We start from the raw sequence: 19,288 nt of genomic DNA on the forward strand, positions 1-19,288 counted from the left end.
AACCCAGGGCCCATCCTACACTAGGACTCTACTATCTAGCTATATCCCCCGGACCATGTTACAGGTCTTTAATTACCTAGTGTATTATGTAAAAAATTTGACTACTATATTTATTATACTGTATTTGTCCTTTTGTGACTTGCTTCTTTCACTTAGCCTAATATCCCCAAGATTCACCCATGTATATGTATTTCTTTCTTTTTAATAAGCTAAATGATTTTACATGGTAAGTATGTATTGCAATTTTTTTTCCTCCTTCCAAAGCAAGTTCTTTATTATCCAGCCAATTCACGAGTGTTCAGGAAGCGTAGCACCATACCAGGTACACTGGAGTGAGCATAAATATAAAATTATGAGACACAGTCCCTGCCAGTTTCAAGCATACAATCTAAATATTTCTCAGGAATTACTGTTCAAAATCAAATCTGGACTTGCCAATATTGCAATAAGCATTCTTTAAAGAAAAACATTATGTCCCACATTTACCATTTTTTCCTATTATAACTTTGTTGTTATCAATGAACAAGGTTTACTTTTGTTAAAATTCACTTACCCTCCCATCTCTGAAATTGGAATCAAGACTTCTTTGAAAAATGAATTTTAAAATCTTAAATGGTGGAAGTGCTCAAATACAAATGTGGCTAACAGTTGTTTGGGCAAAAGACCTCAAAACTGAGAGAGCCTAGCTCTAATTAATATTTGGAGACAACATAAAGCATAAAACTGTTTCTAAACAGTTCCTAAGATGTTACTCCATCGGAGTGGGAGTGAGGAGCCAGGGAGAGTGATCTAGGCAAGAGGTGTTTCTTACAGAATATTTAGCACCTACTCAGGGGCAATGCCAGGAGTGGCAGGGAGCGAACTTCCTCCCCAAAATTAACCTCTTTATTTTCTCACAAACTTTCACAACTCACAGGTGTGAGATTCTGGAGGAGAAACTAACCAATATCCTAAGGTGGACTAAGACAGTGAATATGGTGAGACTCCTCACAGGAGTGAGCCTCCTGCTTTGTGTAGAGCATTGGGCACAGTAGGGAAGTGGGAACAGCAGCCTCGGGCCGTTTTAGGGATGGTGAAATGGGATGGTGACACCAGAACACAAAAGCAATATCCCTCACTTCCTCCACCTGACTCCCCCGCCCCCGCATTCTCCCCAGTGGAACCCTTACTCCACCATGGACTGTGGGCTCCAGGAAGAGCCTTGGCCTCACACTGGGCTACTCCCTGAGGGTCTCCATTTGGCAAGTAATGGAGCAAGTAGCCTAAGGGAAAGACTGGACAATTTTCTAGAGTTACAGTCCTGATACTCAAACAAAGAAATCACTGATTTCTTTGAACTAAAACATGTTAAAATCAGGAAGTTGGCTAAAGTAAAACTTAAGGGAAATGTTCCAATCTGAACCTCTTCACTCTGTAGTAAGTACCTTTTCTTTTTGAGAATCGTTGGCTTTAAAGCACTCAAAAGTAAGCTGCTAACTTTGGAAGTAATTCCTTCCTTCTTACAAAATGACACCAAAGTCTAACAGGACTGCAGACCCGGACTGTAACTGGACCTGTCTCTATTCCTCTTCAACTTCCCTTTCCACCCTGAAGACCACTCTGGCTATCATGCACCATTGAGCCTCAGGACTCCTCCATTAACTGCAAAAATGATCACCAAAGCTATTGAAATGGAAGGTAGTGTTTAAAACTTAACACTGGTTTTCTTATAGTGTGTATAAGTCACAGTGTGAGAAAACTGCCCCTACTCCCAGCCACACAGCCACCAAGGCTCCTCACATGCCCACGTGCACACAGAGTCCAGCTGGCTTTGCCACAATGCACAGGGGACTGTTTCAGGTTGCTTCTGATTTTTGAGCTGGTTGGAAAGCAGGTTCAGGCCTTCGTAAAACCCATCTGCACTGGTAGCACAAGTAGCCTGAATGTACCAATTTCCCTGGTGGAGGGCATGTAATCCAAGCTTGTCTGTTATCTGTGCTGCGTTCATAGCATTGGGAAGATCATGTTTATTTACAAACACCAATAAAACTGCATCTCTGAGTTCATCTTCTGCTATCATTCTAGTTAGTTCTTCCTGGGCCTCATTGACCCTCTCTCTGTCATTACTATCAACCACAAAAATCAGATCTTGGGTGTTCTGGACATAATGTTGCCACAAAGGTCTGATTTTGTCCTGGCTACTGACATCCCATACTGTGAAGCTGATGTTTTTATATTCTATTGTCTCCACATTGAAACCTATTGTAGAGATGGTAGTCACAATCTCTCCAAGCTTCAATTTATACAAGATGGTGGTTTTTCCAACTGCTTCCAAACCCATTGTAAGAATCTGCATCTCTTTTTTCCAAAATAGACTTTTAAACAGTTTTTCAGAAACATTCCCCATTGTAGTTTAAATCTATAACTGTCGCCTTTCTGAGAACTGGTATAGGAACAGCACTGACTCGGTTACCTTTAGATTTCACCTCCCCTCCTGTATTGCAATTTCTTATCCACCCATATGTCAAAGGACATTTGGGTTGCTTCCATCTTTCAGATGCTATGAATAATACTGTGAACACGAATATACAAATATCTCTTCCAGGTACTACTTTAGTTCTTTTGAATATATACCCTTGAGTGGGATTACTGGATCATATGGTAATTGAATTTTTAAGTATTTTTGTGGAACTGCCATTCATTAACACTGTTTTGTATTCCCAACTAATAGTGCACAAGGGTTCCACTTGATATCTGTGTGTGTATGTGTGTGTGTTTTGACAATAGCTATCCTGTTGTGTGTGAAGTGGTATCTTATTGTGGTTTTGAATTGCTGTTTTATAATGATTAGTGATGTTGAGCATCTTTGCATGTGTTCATTGACCATTTATATATTTTTGGAGAAAAGACTATTTAAATTCTTTGCCCATATTTTAATCATTCTGCTATTCTGCCTGGTGTGACATGAAACCTCAATGTACTTTTGATTTGCATTTCTTTAATTGCTAATGATGTTTACCATTTTTCAAAAATTTGTTGGCCATTCATATTTCTTCTTTTGAGAAGTGTTTGTTTAACTCATTTACCCTTGTCTTAATTGGGTTACTTGTATTTTTGTTGTAAAGTTTTTTTGAGTCTGTTATATATTCTAGATATTAGTCTTCTGTCAGAAGAGTAGCTAGTAAAGATTTTCCCCCATTTTTATGGGCTTTCTCGGCTTTGAAGTACAGAAGCATTTTGATTTGATGCCATCTTAATAATTAATTCATGGTATTATTTCCCGAGTTTTAGGGTTCCTATTGAGAAAGTTGTTGCTTGGGCCTATATCTTGGAATATTGACCCTATGTTTTCTTCAAGGAGTTGCATAGTTTCTGGTCTAATTCCTAGGTCTTTTATCCACTTTGAGTTGATTTTTGTGTAATGTGAGAGATAAGGATATATAGTCTCATTCTTCTACATATGGATAACCAGTTTCCCTAGTTCTCTTCGTTAAAAAGTCTGTCTTTTCTCCACTGTATGTTTTTGTCACCCTTTGTCAAGCATCAGATGACTGTAGATGTGTGAGATTGTCTCTGTGTCTTCTATTATATATCATTGATCTGTGTGTCTGTTTTCATGACAGTACCATGCAGTTTTTGTTACTATAACTATAGTATAATTTGAAGTCAGACACTATGATGCCTCCAGCCTTGCTTTTTTGTCTTAAAATTGCTTTAGCTATTCTGAGTCTTTTAGTCTTCCAAATGAATTTTAGGATTGTTTTTTTCTAGTTCTGTGAAGAATGTCAATTGTGTTTTGATGGAGTTTGCATTGAATTTGTATATTGCTTTTGGTAGTATGGCCTTTTTTTTTTTATAAAATCATTCTGTTTTATTTATTTTTTTAAATTCATTTTTATTGTAAACAAATGGGATACATTTTGTTTCTCTGTACATGAAGTAGAGGTATACCATTTGTGTAATCATACATTTACCTAGGGTAATAGTTTTTGATTCATTCTGTTTTTTTTCCTCCCCCCACCCCTCCCACCCCTCTTATCCCTCTATAGAGTCCCTCCTTCCTCCATTCTTGCCCCCTTCCCACCCCCTATATGTGTCATCATCCGCTTATCAGTGAGATCATTCGTCCTTTGGTTTTTTGAGATTGGCTTATCTCACTTAGCATGATATTCTCCAACTGCAACCATTTGCCTGCAAATGCCATAAATTTATCATTCTTTATGGCTGAGTAATATTCCATGGTGTGTGTGTGTGTGTGTGTGTGTGTGTGTGTGTGTGTGTGTGTATATATATATATTTATATATATATATATATATATTACAGTTTCTTTATCCATTCAGCAATTGAGGGGCAAATATGGCCATTTTAACAATATTAATTCTGCCTGTCCATGAACATGTGAGGTCTTTCCATCTTTGGAGCTCTTCAATTTCTTTCTTCATTGTTCTATACTTCTCATTGTAGAGGTCTTTTGCCTCCTTGGTTAGGTGTATTCCTTGTTGTTGTTTTGAGACTATTGTGCATGGAATTGTTTTCCTGATTTCTTTCTCATCATATTTGTTGTTGGTATATAGGAAAACTGTTGATTTTTGTGTGTTGATTTTGTAATCTGGTATTTGCCAAATTTGTTTATTAACTCCAGAAGTCTTTTGGTGGATTGTTTGGATCTTGTCAGTATAGGGTCAAATCATCTCCAAAGACTGATAATTTGACTTCTTCTTTTCCTATTTTAATCCCTTTTATTTCTTTTTGTTGCCTAATTGCTCTCACTAAAATTTCTAGCACTATAGTAAACAAGAGTAGTGAGAGTAAACATTCTTGTCCCAGATTTTAAAGAAAATACTTTGTTTTTCCCCATTTACTATGAGATTGACTTTTAGTTTTTCACATACAGCCTTTCTGATATTTAGATAGGTTCCTTTTATCCCTAGTTTCTTCAGTGTTTTTATCATGAATGGGTATTGAATTTTGTCAAAGGCCTTCCCGTCATCTATTGAGATGACTAAGTCCTTAATTCTGTTTTTGTGATGAATTACATTTATTTGAATTGTGTGTATTAAACCATCTTTCATCTCTGGAATAAAATCAACTTGGTTGTGATGTATAGTCTTCTTAATATGTTGCTGAACACAATTTGTTAATAGTTTATTAAGGAATTTTTGCATCTGCATTCATTAGGGATACTTATCTGTAGTTTTCTTTCCTTGATGTGTCCTCATTTGGTTTTGGAATGAATGTTTTACTGGCTTCATAGAATGAATATGGAAGTGTTTCATCCCTTTATATTTCATGGAATAATTTGAGGCGTACTGGCATTAGTTCCTCTTTAAAGGTTTTATGGAATTAAGCTGAGTATCCTTCTGGTCCTGGGCTTTTCTTTGTTGGACACAGTTATTTTTTGGTTTTTACAAATCTTTGTTATGAGATTGGAATTGTGGCTCAGTAGTAGAGCACTCTTCTAGTATGTGTGAGGCAGTGGGTTTGATCCTTAGCACCACATAAAAATAAATAGATAAGATAAAGGTATTGTGTCCATCTACAACTTAAAAAAAAAACACAGATTTTAATGTTTTATAACTTTTATGGATATTAACCTGCTTTCCATCATGAGATTATAAATCCATTAAAAGTAATAGCTAGGGCTGGGGTTGTGGCTCAGTGGTAGGACGCTCTCCTAGCATGCATGAGGCCCTGGGTTTGATCCTTAGCACGTAAAAATAAAAGTATTGTGTCCACCCACAACTAAAAAAAAATTTTTTTTAAAGTAACAGCTAACATACAATATCTCACTTGTCCATCTCTCTCAAAAAATAAACTATTTTACAAAAGGAAAAATTTCTAAACTGAACTTCTTTCCTCCTCAAATTTGTTTGCTTTAATCATTTTTGTAAAATCAACTGAAATGGATTACTTCCTACTATCTTATACATAATTATCTCAAACTGGCTAATTTTTTTTTTGATTCCCTTCAACCCTGCTTTCTGGACTATATGGAGAATATTATACTGAAAAACAGCAGTTCTCTCAGAAGTAATAGATGTATTCTGGTCTTTTTACATGATAATTCATCTGGTCCTGGGCTTTTCTTTACTGGAAGACATTATATACTGCTTCTATCTCATTATAAGCTATTGATCTGTTTAAATTTTCTATATTCTGCGACTGCATGGTCACAAGGGATAATGGGAGATGGGAAAAGACAAAAAGACAAATGTAGACAGAAGAGCTGGGACCTGATGGTTATTTTTCCCTTATGATGGATGAACAACCTAGAGTCTGTTCCTTCAAAGCATGCAGGATGAAGGACGAAGTCCTGGGTAACCCAATTATAATTAACTTGCACTTCCAATTATTTTCTCCCTGTAGCTGGTGTCTGAATTCAGGGTTGAGACTGGTAGTGCCGTGGCATGCACAAAACCTCTTTTGAACAGGGTGTCACCATAGCTCCTGGGCAGCCTCAACTTGCCCTTTGTACAAGAAGTTCCCAGCACAGTCATGTCCTGTCCATGGACAGTCAGATATGGTGATTGAAATCACTGCTCCAAACAGTGTCCCCTTGATTCAATTTTGGCGGCTCATGTTTATCTCGAAATATATCCATTTCTTCTAGGTGTAACAACTTATTGGAGTTTAAGTTTTTTAAATAGTCCCTAATGATCCACTATATTTATGTGATGTCTGTGGTGATTTCTCCTTTTTCATCTCTAATTTTATTAAATTTGGATATTCTCTTCTTTTCTTTTGATTAGTTTGGCTCAGGGCTCATCTATCTTGTTTATCTTTTCAGAGAACCACCTCTCATTTTATTGATCCTTTATATTTTTTTTCTCAGTTTCATTGATTTCACTCTGGTCTTAATAATTTCCTTCATTCTATTGGTTTTGGAATTGATTTGTTCTTATTTTTCAAGGACCTAGAGATCCATCATTATGTTGTTTATTTGGGATCTTCCTGATTTTTTTTATGTAGGCTCTAATAGCTATGAACTTTCTTCTTTAGAACTGCCTTCATGTTGTCCCAAAGGTTCTAGTATGCTGTATCACTATTCTCATTTGACTTCAAAGAATTTTTAAATTTCTCCTTTGATTTCTATCACCCATTCTTCATTCAAAAATATATTGTTCAATTTCCGTGTGTTTATATAGTTTCTGTAGGGTTTGTCATGCTAATTACGAATAATCTATTATAATCTGATAAGATTCAAGGAATTATATCAATATTTTTTTGTAGTTGCTAAGAACTGCTTTTCTAAAGTGGCTTAAAACATGATCTGTTTTGAAGACGATTCCATGAGTCACTGAGAAGAAAAGTCTATTCAGCTATTTGTGGTTGAAATATAGTGTTTTTCAGGTACAAAGAGTCTTTACTGAAATTTTTTTTGAATGACCTATCAAATGGTGAGAGAGGCATATTGAAGTATTCATAGTATTATTGTACTATGTTCTATCTGAGGCCTCAATTTGAGTAGTATCTCTTTTATGTAATGGGTTGCACCCACATTTAGGGCATACAAATTTATTATTATGTCTTCTTGTTGGATTTTTCCCTTTACCTGTATGAAGTGACCTTCTTTGTCTCTTTTGACTAATTTTGGTTTGAAATTTGCCTTGTCAGTTATGAGAGTAGCTACTCCTTGTTTTCAGGCTTCACTCACATGGTATATCATTTTGCATCCTTTCACTTTCAGCCAGTGGCTGTCTGCCTGTAAGGTGCATCTCTGACAAAAAATATACAGTTGAGTCTTGTTTTTCAATCCATTCTTCCAGCTATGTCTTTTTTTAAAATATATATTTTTAGTTGTAGGTGGACATAATACCTTTATTTTATTTTTATGTGGTACTGAGGATTGAACTCAGGACCTCACACATTCTTGGCGTGCATGCTACCACTGAGCCACAACCCCAGCCCAAGCCTACGTCTTTTAATTGAAGAGTTTGAGACCTGTTACATTCAGTGTTATTATAGAGAGATGTTTATTAATTTGAGATATTTTGATTTATTTGTCATGTTTAGTTTAGTCCTGTTTCTCATTTGCTTTGCTACTTTTCACATGAGATTTATTCATTCGTGAGCTTGCGTTTGTTTTTTGTCTAACAAATGCAGTATTTCTTTAAGTAAGTTCTCTAGTGCTGGTTTTGTAGTCATGAATTCTTTTGGTTTCTCCTTATCTTGGAAGATTTTTATTTCGTTTTCAGTTTTGAAGGATAACTTTATTGGATATAGCAGTGTTGGTTGACCTGTTTTTTTTTTTTTTTTCCCCCAGAACTTGGAACACATCATCCCAAGCCCTTCTGATTTTTAGAATTTGTACTGAGAAATCAGAAGTGATTTTAATAGACTTGCCTCTAAATGTGACCTGACATTTTTCTCTTAAGACTTTAAAAATTTTATCCTTGTTCTGTATGCTAGGCATTTTAATGTGTTTGGAGAGGTTCCTTGTTGATTTTGTTTATTTGTGGTTCTGAATGCCTCCTGTATCTGGATGTCCATCTCATTCTGAATGTTTGGAAATTGTTCTCTTATTATTTCCCTGAAGAGGTTATCCATTCCATTACCCTGCATCCCACAACCCTCCTTGATTCTTAAAGTTGATTTCTTAATGTTTTCCCAACATTATTGTATATTCTGATCTTGGTTACTTATTTTTTTTTCTTTAATACTGTCCGAATTAAAGGCTGGCTACTTTGTCTTCAGCATGGTATACTCTATTAGAGAGACTTTCAATTGAACATTTTATTTGATATATTATATCTTTCATTTCCAGTATTTCTAGTTGGTTCTTTTTCAGTATTTCCATTTCCTTGTTGAATTTCTCATACATATCATGTACTGACTATTTTAATTCAGTCATTTATTTTTCTGTTCTCTTGGAATTTATTGATCATTTTTATAATGATTCTTTTAAATTTTTTAAATCAGATATTCCATCTACTTCATTATCTCTGGGATCAGTTGCCAGTAAATTATGAATTTTGTGAGGTCTTGTGTTACCTTGTTTGTTCATCTTTCTTGCATTCTGTGTTGGCAGAGTCTTCACTTGCCAAAGCATCCTAGCGTGATCTAGATTTTGGCCCCCTTGTAGATATGTTATCTATAGCCTTTAGGTTAATTCTGTTTTTGCTGTAGCAGTGGACATCTGTAGATGGGACCTGGGGGTCCACCCACCCCTATCTATTTCTACTTGAGGCCTGAGTGTTAGTTTGGGTTTTTGTTGCTTCGATTCTTTGTATTAAAGTATAGCTGAAGATAGAGCATCATTAATTTGTGTGTGGATCAAGATGTGCTGTTTTTTGGTTAAATTTAGTTCAGCAGCCACGTAGCTACCCTATAAACTTGTCTTTCTAGATCCCTGCACCTCACAGAACAGGGCAAAGCAAACCATAGCAACAACTGAGGCAAAAAATATACAGCATTAAAGTAAATACTCAGTTCCTACTATGACATCTACAACATTAATTACCACAAAAAATAGAAATGGTGGGATCACCTGTTGTCAACAATAATTATGAACTAGGTCTGACTTTAAATCAAACAGCAGGTGTCAAACATGTCATCCACAACAGTAATAATTATATCAGCATTAATGGTGGGGGGGAAGGAGTTCTATAAACCAATTAACTCTGAAAGATGGTAAAATACAGTTAATTAGTAGAAAAGAAAATGTGCTAGGAGGGTAGGCAAGTTAGGAATAGTTAGGAATATGAAGAGAACCCACAGAATGGGAGAAAATTGTTGCTACCTACTCTTCTGACAGAGGATTAACATCTAGAATATATAAAGAGTTCAGAAAATCAAGTAATTCAACTAATAAAAGGGCAAGAATTAAAGAGACTTCTCAAAAGAAGAAATACAAATGGCCAACAAATTTTTGAAAAAATGGTCAACATCACTAATAGTTAAGGAAATGCAAATCAAAAGTGCACTGAAGACACCGTCTCTGGGGTAGCCACGGTGGATGTTTCGAGGGCAGCTGATCCGCAACCTGTGAGCCGCCTCCTCTGGAAGCCTGAGCCCACTGTGCAGCTTTCTTCTTTTGTCTCATAACCATGTCCACCAATGAAAATGCTAATTCACCAGCTGCCCGACTTAACAGATTCAAGAACAAGGGAAAAGACGGTATAGAAATGAGGCAGTGCCGAATAGAAGTTAATGTGGAGCTGAGGAAACCTAAGAAGGATGACCAGATGCTAAAAAGGAGAAATGTAAGTTCTTTTCCTGATGGTGCTACTTCACCACTACAGGAAAACCGCAACAACCAGGGCACTATGAATTGATCTGTTGATGACATTGTCAAAGGCATAAACAGCAACAATTTGGAAAACCAACTCCAAGCTACTCAAGATGCTAGAAAATTGCTTTCTTGGGAAAAACAGCCCTTCCATAGACAACATATTCCAGGCTGGTTTGATTCTAAAATTTGTGTCCTTTTTGGGCAGAACTGATTGTAGTCCCATTCCGTTACAGTCTGCGTGGGCTCTCACTAACATTGCTCCTGGGACATCAGAACAGACCAAGGCTGTGGTGGATGGAGGTGCTATCCCAGTATTCATTTCTCTCTTGGCATCTCTGCATGCTCACGTCAGTGAACAAGCTATATGGGCTCTAGGAAACATTTCAGGTGATGGTTCAGTTTTCCAAGACTTGGTTATCAAATGAGGCACAGTGGACCCCCTGGTGGCTCTTCTTGCAGTTCCTGATATGTCAACTTTAGCATGTGGTTACTTATGTAATCTCACCTGGACCCTTTCAAACCTTTGTTGCAACAAGATTCCTGCACCCCCATTAGATGCTGTTGAACAAATTCTTCCCATTTTAGTTTGTCTCCTGCATCATGATAATCCAGAAGTACTCGCGGATACCTGCTGGGCTATTTCCTACCTTACTGATAGTCCAAATGAATGTATTGAAATGGTTGTGAAAACAGGAGTCGTGCCCCAACTTGGGAAGCTTCTGGGAGCTTCTGAATTGCCAATTGTGACTCCTGCTTTACGAGCTATAGGGAATATTGTGACTGGAACAGATGAACAGACTCAGGTTGTGATAGATGCAGGTGCACTTGCAGTCTTTCCAAGCCTGCTAACTAACCCCAAAACTAATATTCAGAAGGAAGCTTCTGAACATTTCCAAACTGTACATGGACAATGTCAAACATCAGAGCTGGCCGACAGGACCAGATACAGCAAGTTGTCAATCATGGATTAGTCCCATTTCTCGTTGGTGTTCTCTCTAAGGCAGACTTTAAGACACTCAAAGAGGCTGTATGGGCTGTGACCAATTATACAAGTGGTGGGATAGTTGAACAGATTGTATACCTTGTTCATTGTGGCATAATAGAACCATTGATGAACCTCTTAACTGCGAGAGATACCAAAATTATTCTGGTTATTCTGGATGCCATTTCAACTATCTTTCAGGCTGCTGAGAAACTAGGTGAAACTGAGAAACTGAGTATAATGAATAAGAATGTGGAGGCTTGGACAAATTGAAGCTCTACAGAACCATGAAAATGAGTCTGTATACAAGGCCTCATTAAACTTGATTGAGTAATATTTTTCAGTAGAGGAAGTTCAAATGTTGTACCAAAACTACCTCTGAAGGCTATACCTTCCAAGTTCAGGATGAGACTCCTGGGACCTTTAACTGCTAGGCTATACAGCTGAGGCATGAAGTTTGTTGTGAACTATGTTTGTTATAAGTTTGTCTTACTGTTTCTCTACTAAGAGCTCTTTTTAAATGTGGTTTGTTATTGTAGCACTTTTTACAACAAAACTATATTTGAACAGTTCCAAACTGTACATACTGTATGAAACTTTTGCTCTAGATGAGTTTCTTATTTCTATGTGGAATTTCATATCTAACAGTGTCCTGTAAATAAAGATTAAATTCCACCCTTTTCTACTTAAAAAAAAAAAAAGTACACTAACATTTCATGTCACATCAGGCAGAATGGCAGTCAACAAGAATACAAATAATAATAAATGCTAGAGAGGATGTGGAGAAAAAGGAACACTTTGACACTGTTGGTGGGACTGTATATTAGTACAACCACTATGGAAATCAGTATGGAGGCTCCTGAAGAGACTAGGCATGGAATCACCATATGACCCAGCTCCATCTGAAGAATTAAAGTCATCGTACTACAGTGATACATGCATTCTCATGTTTGTAGCAACACAATTCACAACAGCCAAACAATGGAGCCAGCTTAGGTTTCCATTAACAGATAGATGAATAAAGAAAATGTGGTACACATACAGAAATGAGTTTTATTCAACCATAAGGAAAAATGAAGTTATGGCATTTGCGGGAAGATGGATGGAACTAGAGATGATCAGGTTAAGCAAAATAAATCAGACTCAGAAGGTTAAGGATCATATGTTTACTTTCATATGCAGAAGCTAGGGAGGAAAAAGGAAAAGAAAGGTGGGGTGGATCTGAAAATCAAAGGGAGATCAGTAAAGGAAAGGCACCAAGGGGTAGAAGACAGGGAGGGAGGAGAAAGTGCTGGGAAGTGACGTTAGCCAAATTATATTTTATTTATTTTGTTTAATTTTTCTTTTTTTTTTTAGTTGTAGAGGGACACAATACCTTTATTTTATTTATTCGTTTTTATACAGTGCTGAGAATTGAACCCAGTGCCTCACCCACGCTAGGCAAGCATTTTACCACTGAGCCACAACCCCAACCATATATTCTTTTCTTTTATTTTTTAAAACTTTTTTAAATTTCTAATTTATTTTTTAGTTGTCAGTGGACCTTTGCTTTGTTTATATGCGGTGCTGAGAGTTGATCCCAGTGCCTGATGCATGCTAGGCAAGTGTTCTACCAGGCTACAACACCAGCTCCACCCAAATTATATTCTTTTACATTGTCTGCATGTGCAAATATGTAACAACACATTCCATCAATTCTCAGCTTCCCTTTTCACCAATATAAGGTGGGACAGATTGGGAAGTAGTGTCAGTCAAAGTTTTATCCATACAGACCAGTTTGGTGCACTTGCAGGGTGAAGCTGATGTACAGTTTTAGGAGGGGAGTTCAGGTGGGTGGGATTTAGGTCTAATGCCTCAGGGGCTTTGATGGGTAGTGTCTTTCTGGAGAGATTCAATTAATGCACCCATAGGGCCTGGAATCTATCCCAGGAGCCTCCCAAGAATTCCACTACTGAGGCAGGGGAGCTAGTCCTCTACACACTCTGACGTCCCAAGACTAGTCCTTGAGTGTATTTACACCTACATCTTCAGATTCTCAAACCACTTCAGTTGATCATGTAAGCCACCAGACTCGAAGAAGAAGTGAATAGGGCTCCTCTTCACTTTTCTGACTTGAATCCCCCTGGGTACAATCTTCTCTGTGCCTGTTTTGCTCCCATTCTCTAGATACATCCTAGGCCCCTAGCAGGCACTTGAGGACAGCATGGCAGTGTCCTGGCTCTGCAGCAGAAAGTAGTGCAACTGCTTCAAGATGATTCCCACCTTCAGCTGTCCTGGGCCTGTTCGGAAACAGAGTACTTTTCAAGCACCAGTGCATAGTACAGCCTCTGAATCAGCTAAGTTCAGGCCTCTTTTCTGATCCCGTTTTTCCATACCAAATCTGTTTCTCTGTGTTCTCCTTCTGTGGTGAACCAGCTCTTCTGCTCCTTCCACGACTGCCTCAGGTTCAGTGCACTCTTTCTTCTTTGTTCATTTTACCAAAATTTCTGAGTCTCTACAACACATCCAATATTGAATTTTAGTGAACTCCCTCTTTCACTCAACTCACTGAGAAGCAGTACTCCTGCTGCTTGAATCCCAATCCACAGAGCAACTAGGAATGCAGCCTTCCTTTACTCTGCCATCTTGAATCCCCCAAGTTCAACTATATTTTGAAGTTTTATCTGAGCATTTTGTACATATATTCTCATGCTTTTGATTCATGTAATACATATTACTATTTCCATGTGCCATGACTTTAATGTCTACACGATGTGATATTAAGTACATGTACTGTAATCTTTTTACCAATTCCCTGTTAGCAGATATTTTTATTTTTGGCTACCACATAACTCAAGTTTTATAGAATAGAATTCTCTTCCTTACAGGGGGTTTTCCACTTCCCGTGTGGGTAAGGGGAAGAATTTCTGTCAGAGGATGATGGTGCTGGCAATCAATTAATTACTAATAAACATCTAATCAATAAACACAAAAATGAAGAATGACAGGGGATATAGCTCAATGATAGAATGCCACTGGGTTCAATCCCAGTACCATAGAACAAAACAACAAATAGTCTAAAATTAAAATACTTGATTCCTTTTTTTTTTTCATTCTGAAAAGGGTAATCCCCATGTGTGTCATAGTTAATACCAATCTCCTTTTCTAGAATATAAACTAATATAAGTTCAATTCTTTACAACTTTGGAGAATATTGTTTTATAGTATTCTGATATGATGTGCAGTGAGAAAAATTTGGGAAATGCTGTACCCTGACCTCACTTATGGGGTTATACATTAGCCTTTTTATTTATTTATTTTTGTGGTGCTGGGGATCGAACCCAGGGCCTTGTGCATGCAAGGCAAGCACACTACCAACTGAGCTATATCCCCAGCCCTACATTAGCCTTTTTGAGACTATGAGAAGTATTTCCAGGTACAACTCTTTCAATAGTTAAATAGTATTTCACAAACTTACTTTTATTAAGTGCATTATTATTTACTGTAATATATGGAGTCTATCTCAGTAGCAGCTTTCCTCTTCCTCTATGAGACATTTTCTTGTTTCTGTAAGAAGTTAGGAGTATTAACTAATTTTAATTACTGTTATTTCTTATCCTAGTAACTTTGAGTTCTTTTTTTTTTTTTAATTTTTTTAGTTGTATATGGACACAGTACCTTTATTTATTTATTTTTATGGAGTGCGGAGGATCGAATCCAGTGCCTCACACATGCTAGTCAAGTGCTCTACCACTGAGCCCCAGCCCCAGCTCGTAACTTTGAGTTCTAAGGGTGAATTGTATCTATGATAATTAGTCATATAATGTATAAACTAATATTAGTTTGTTACCCAACAAGCAAATAATCTGCAATTTCTGGAAGCGATATACTTCACAAGTGGATTCTTGGATTGGTTTTCAAGAAACGTGGGAATCCATTTAGGTTTAATTCTGCTTATAGGTAACAATTTAATTTTCTATCTCCATTATTCTTGTCTCTGTTTTTAACAGCTGTTTTTAAATGCTAATAATAAGGTGGCAGACAAGAACGAGAAAGACCTTGCCAACAAATTACTGACAGAAATGAATGAGGAACAGGTATCTACAAAGCCTGCATCTTGTTTCAGCTGAAGTCCAAAATCAGTCAATGGGAATAACTTTCCTGTACTTTTCTTCTTGTTTCTTAAAATACATAAACATTATCTAATTCTAGTATTCATCAATTATTTTTGAAAATTATTTAAATGTTAAGAATTACTTTCTCTTAAAGGATAACTATCTTGGTGGTTAATAGAAACAATGAGTAAAATGCCATCTGTGCATGTGTGTTCTCTTCAGTTTGAGGAGATATAAAGTACAGGAATGGGATCCCAGTATTGGTGCTGTCTACCTGATGGTGACTTCATATTTTGGGGGCTTCCTTTTCTAAGCACTATTGTTTAATCGGGATCTCAGGACTTTGTTTGTGAATATGTATGGTCATTGTTAATATTTTGATTCTTTGCTTCTTATTGACAAATAATGATTATAATTCAATGGACAACCTGAATCTTGGAGGAAGGGAAGAAGATGCTGAACTCTGAATATTAAATTTGCATAAACTCAACTTTTTCTATTCTAAAAATTCAACTCTGGTATGAAGATAATAAAGCAAAATTACATAATTTGTGTTGCTTCTTGTGTGTTAGGTAAATTAATTTGGAAAAAACTACCAATAAAGTTTGCTTTGTTAATTTTCTTTTCTAAAATGTAAGAGAACTACATCTTTTATTAACATTATATTAATGTTCTAGTTAACAGAGTTATGGTATAAAAATAAACTATGTTTTAGTCTTATTATTTTCTCAATGTGAAATACCAATTTACAGAGTACTCTTTTAGATTTCTCTATACATGTTTAGTCCCATTTAAGCCTACTTATACAGATTAATAAAATAATTATAATAGTCTTGTAGAAGTTTGTTACAGTTCCAAATGGTGGATATAATGAGGTCTTTTTGGCTTACTCTTGAATAAAATCTAGCATAGATCTTATCTGTATGAAATTCTGTTATATGCAGAATGTTTAATAAGTACTGTAATATTTATTACATACATGTTTATTCTAAATAATATTATTTAATAAACAGCATCAACAAAAATCAGAATTTTAGATTAAATACCCTACCTAAAGGTGGTAGAGCTTAGTTTAACACTACAAAGATCTAATCAGTTCCCTTTGCATTTGAATTTGTTTGCTGGGAGATGGAGAGGAAAATCTATTTGTGAATTGATTGACTTCAGATTGCAATCATATATTCCCCAGAGCAGATTTTCAGGACTATTTATTTTTACATCTTTCTAGTTCTTATTCTGTGCTTTTATGGAAGACATATATAGGCATATAAATATTTTATGCTTTTCAAGCTAATCCTATGAGTAGTAGTCATGTTCAGTTTTTAAATATGTGGTAGTTTATGTTTTTTTGCTATACAAGTAGTGCCTTGAATTTAATATGTCTGGATTATAATGAAGCATAAACAAAATGGAGCTAGTTTGTAATTCTTAAAATTTTTAGCACTAAAGGTTGTCTTCTCAAAAACATGACAGTGATTGTAGATACATATTTCTCTCTTCAAAGCTGTCTCAAAATTTGCATTTTTATAAAACATAACTTATTATGAGGATGATGATTAGTTGGTGTATGATGATCAATTTTAATATAGAGTGTGGAAAGTATATCTTTGCAGGGAAATTAAAACACAATAGAATTTCCAGTTATAGACCTCCCTCCCTTCCTCTTGAGATTGTCCATTCTTTTTAAAAGCATGCATTGAGCTTGGTGGGGTGGGGTTTTTTCCCCCCTGAAAACATTTAATGTAATGAGTGAATTTTGCCTTATTCTTCTTGACATATGACTTGTGTTAAGTAGGTAACTTTTCTTGCAGGTTACAGTGTTTCACAAATTCATTTCATAGGAGGAGGAATATAATGCATGTTAAGTATTTTTTCAGGTTTTCAGAACAGAGGTTTCCTAAGTGAATAAAAATCTTGACTTCTATTGATTTCTTGGTTTCCTTCAGCAGGCGTTTCAGGGACGGTTGGATTGTTTGGCAGTGTCAACCATCCAGGCTTTGACGGCAATAATGAACAAATCTCCAGCTGCTAAGGTAAAACATATTTCCCCAAGCTTTGAAATGGCTTAGATATGCCAACTTTCAGTTTGTAAACCCCAAAGTAATATGTAAAAGTTTATAATACATGTGACTTAATACCTGAAATAAAACAGTTCACAAAATACCTATTCTTAGTGTAAGAATAATTTACTGATAATTTTAATGACAAGCAAAGCCCTATGGACACAGAAGGATTTTAAAAGACATTGATGGGGCTGGGGTTGTGGCCAAGTAGTAGAATGCTTGCCTAGCATATGTGAGGCCCTGGGTTTGATCCTTAGCACTTCATTTAAAAAAAAAAAAAGAAAAGGAAAATAAGTAAAATAAAGACATTGTGTTCATCTACAACTTAAAAAAAAGAGAGAGAGAGAGAGACATTGATGACTGAATTGTAAACTAATGGAGATTTCCAGTGTTTTTCAAAGAATGGGAGAATTTCACTGGTGTTGAAATGATCATTTTAAGTGAGTCTATTGTTAATTAAGGAAGTAAATTTTATATTATAGTTTTCCTGCGTTCATAAGGAAAACCTCTTTCTCTATTTAATCAGTTTATGACTATCCATAACATAAATATTTTTCACATTGATCTTGTAATCTGCCCTGTGACTTTGGGATTTATTTTTCCAAATTGTGTAGGCATGGGGATTCTGCTTCTTTGATTGTAGTCACTAACCCACAGGGTTTTCTGTCCTTTCTCATTCACTACCTCTGACTGTCCTGTTCAATTATGCTCTCAGTTACTTATATGCTGATAACTATCTCATTGAGTAGTCATAATGTTTAGTAAGATCATCCATATAAAGTGCTGAACAGAGGCTGGAGTTGTGTCTCAGTGGTAGAGCATTTGCCTAGCACGCATGAGACACTGGGTTGAATCCTCAGCACCACGTAAAAATAAATAAAATAAAGATATCGTGTCCATCTAGAAGTAAAAAAAAATTTTTTTTTTTTTTAAAGTGCAAGGCACACGGTAAGTGCTCAGTAGATGTTAGTGACATTATTACCGCTTTACCTTCCTATCTCCTACCTCTGACATCTTTCATGCCTCACTTTTCTGGTACCAGAAATGAACTAATTACTCCCTGTTCCCCGTTTCCTTACGTTGTATTCCTTAGATGGTTTGTCTTAGAAAACTAACTTTTGCCCTGGATGTTGCTGTATCTCATGGTTAGGTTCCTATTGAATAAGCTTTTTGGATTTTACAGTCTGACTTCTGATTTTAATCTCCACTTAATAATAGTTTCTGTAAGGAAGTTGTTGACTATGTAATACTTTGCATGGTTTAAAAACCAAAGGTTATATTTTCCTCTTGTCCTTGACCTGCAGTGCAATTAGTTCCCCTTTCTAAAAACAACCAGTTTTACTGGTTCTGTTTAAATCTTTTGATTTTATAGTGAGTGTAAGTACATCTGCCTAATTTAATGGACTGATTTGGTATTTTCTAGTTTTGTTGGTTGTCTTTATATTTTACTGCATGACATTAGGTGCCTACTGTTTTACAAATATATGTAATTTAGAACTTCCTAAAATGAATTAATACTCCAGATAATTTAGACCATTGAGACTATTTAGCAGAGAAAAACTCTTTGTATTCAGTTTTTTTTCTGGCCATTACTTAAAATTGCCAGAACTCTTTGGTTCTTTGAGACCATTATCTGACTCCTCTTCCCCACAAGTCTTCTCATTTTTTCCTCTATTTTTGTTTCAATTTCACTTAATACTCTATTAATAAAAAATCAACTTAAAAAGTTAAGTGTCATTTGCCCTAATCTGCAAATAATAAAAAAATTCTAAAACACATTTATGCTTACTTTGTTTTGCATTTTGAGAGATTATTATAACTTTGATATTCCAGAAGATGTATAGATTCTATGTAAAGATGAACACATGTAATATGAGAATATTGAATTTATAATTTTTTATTTAATATTAAGTTCATTAGCTTAAATCTGTATTCAAT

General features: G+C 35.9%; 2 protein-coding genes and 1 pseudogene across 18 annotated transcripts in view; 2 read left to right on the forward strand and 1 right to left on the reverse strand.

The window, feature by feature from the left end:
- Positions 1-19,288, forward strand: part of NBEAL1 (neurobeachin like 1) — a 200,186-nt gene that overhangs the window by 67,808 nt on the left and 113,090 nt on the right. For 10 of the 16 annotated variants that reach the window (XM_079130555.1, XM_079130546.1, XM_079130556.1 and 7 more), the window contains 2 exons: positions 15,183-15,269; positions 17,234-17,320. In XM_079130555.1, coding sequence (XP_078986681.1) covers positions 15,183-15,269; positions 17,234-17,320 — 174 coding nt within the window. The remainder of the gene's footprint in view (positions 1-15,182; positions 15,270-17,233; positions 17,321-19,288) is intronic. The other 6 variants (XM_079130554.1, XM_079130557.1, XM_079130560.1 and 3 more) reach the window with 3 other exon arrangements.
- LOC306655916 (ADP-ribosylation factor 2-like) lies at positions 1,542-3,170 on the reverse strand. Its single transcript, XM_079130706.1, has one exon. The coding sequence runs from the start codon at positions 2,384-2,386 to the stop codon at positions 1,745-1,747; it is 642 nt and encodes a 213-aa protein (XP_078986832.1). The 5' UTR covers positions 2,387-3,170; the 3' UTR covers positions 1,542-1,744.
- On the forward strand, positions 4,335-14,474 carry LOC306655894 (importin subunit alpha-1-like; annotated as a pseudogene). Its single transcript has one exon. The product of its transcript is annotated as an importin subunit alpha-1-like (transcript).

This window comes from Sciurus vulgaris (assembly GCF_902686455.1).
Source record: "Sciurus vulgaris genome assembly, chromosome: 3".
NCBI lineage: Eukaryota > Metazoa > Chordata > Mammalia > Rodentia > Sciuridae > Sciurus > Sciurus vulgaris.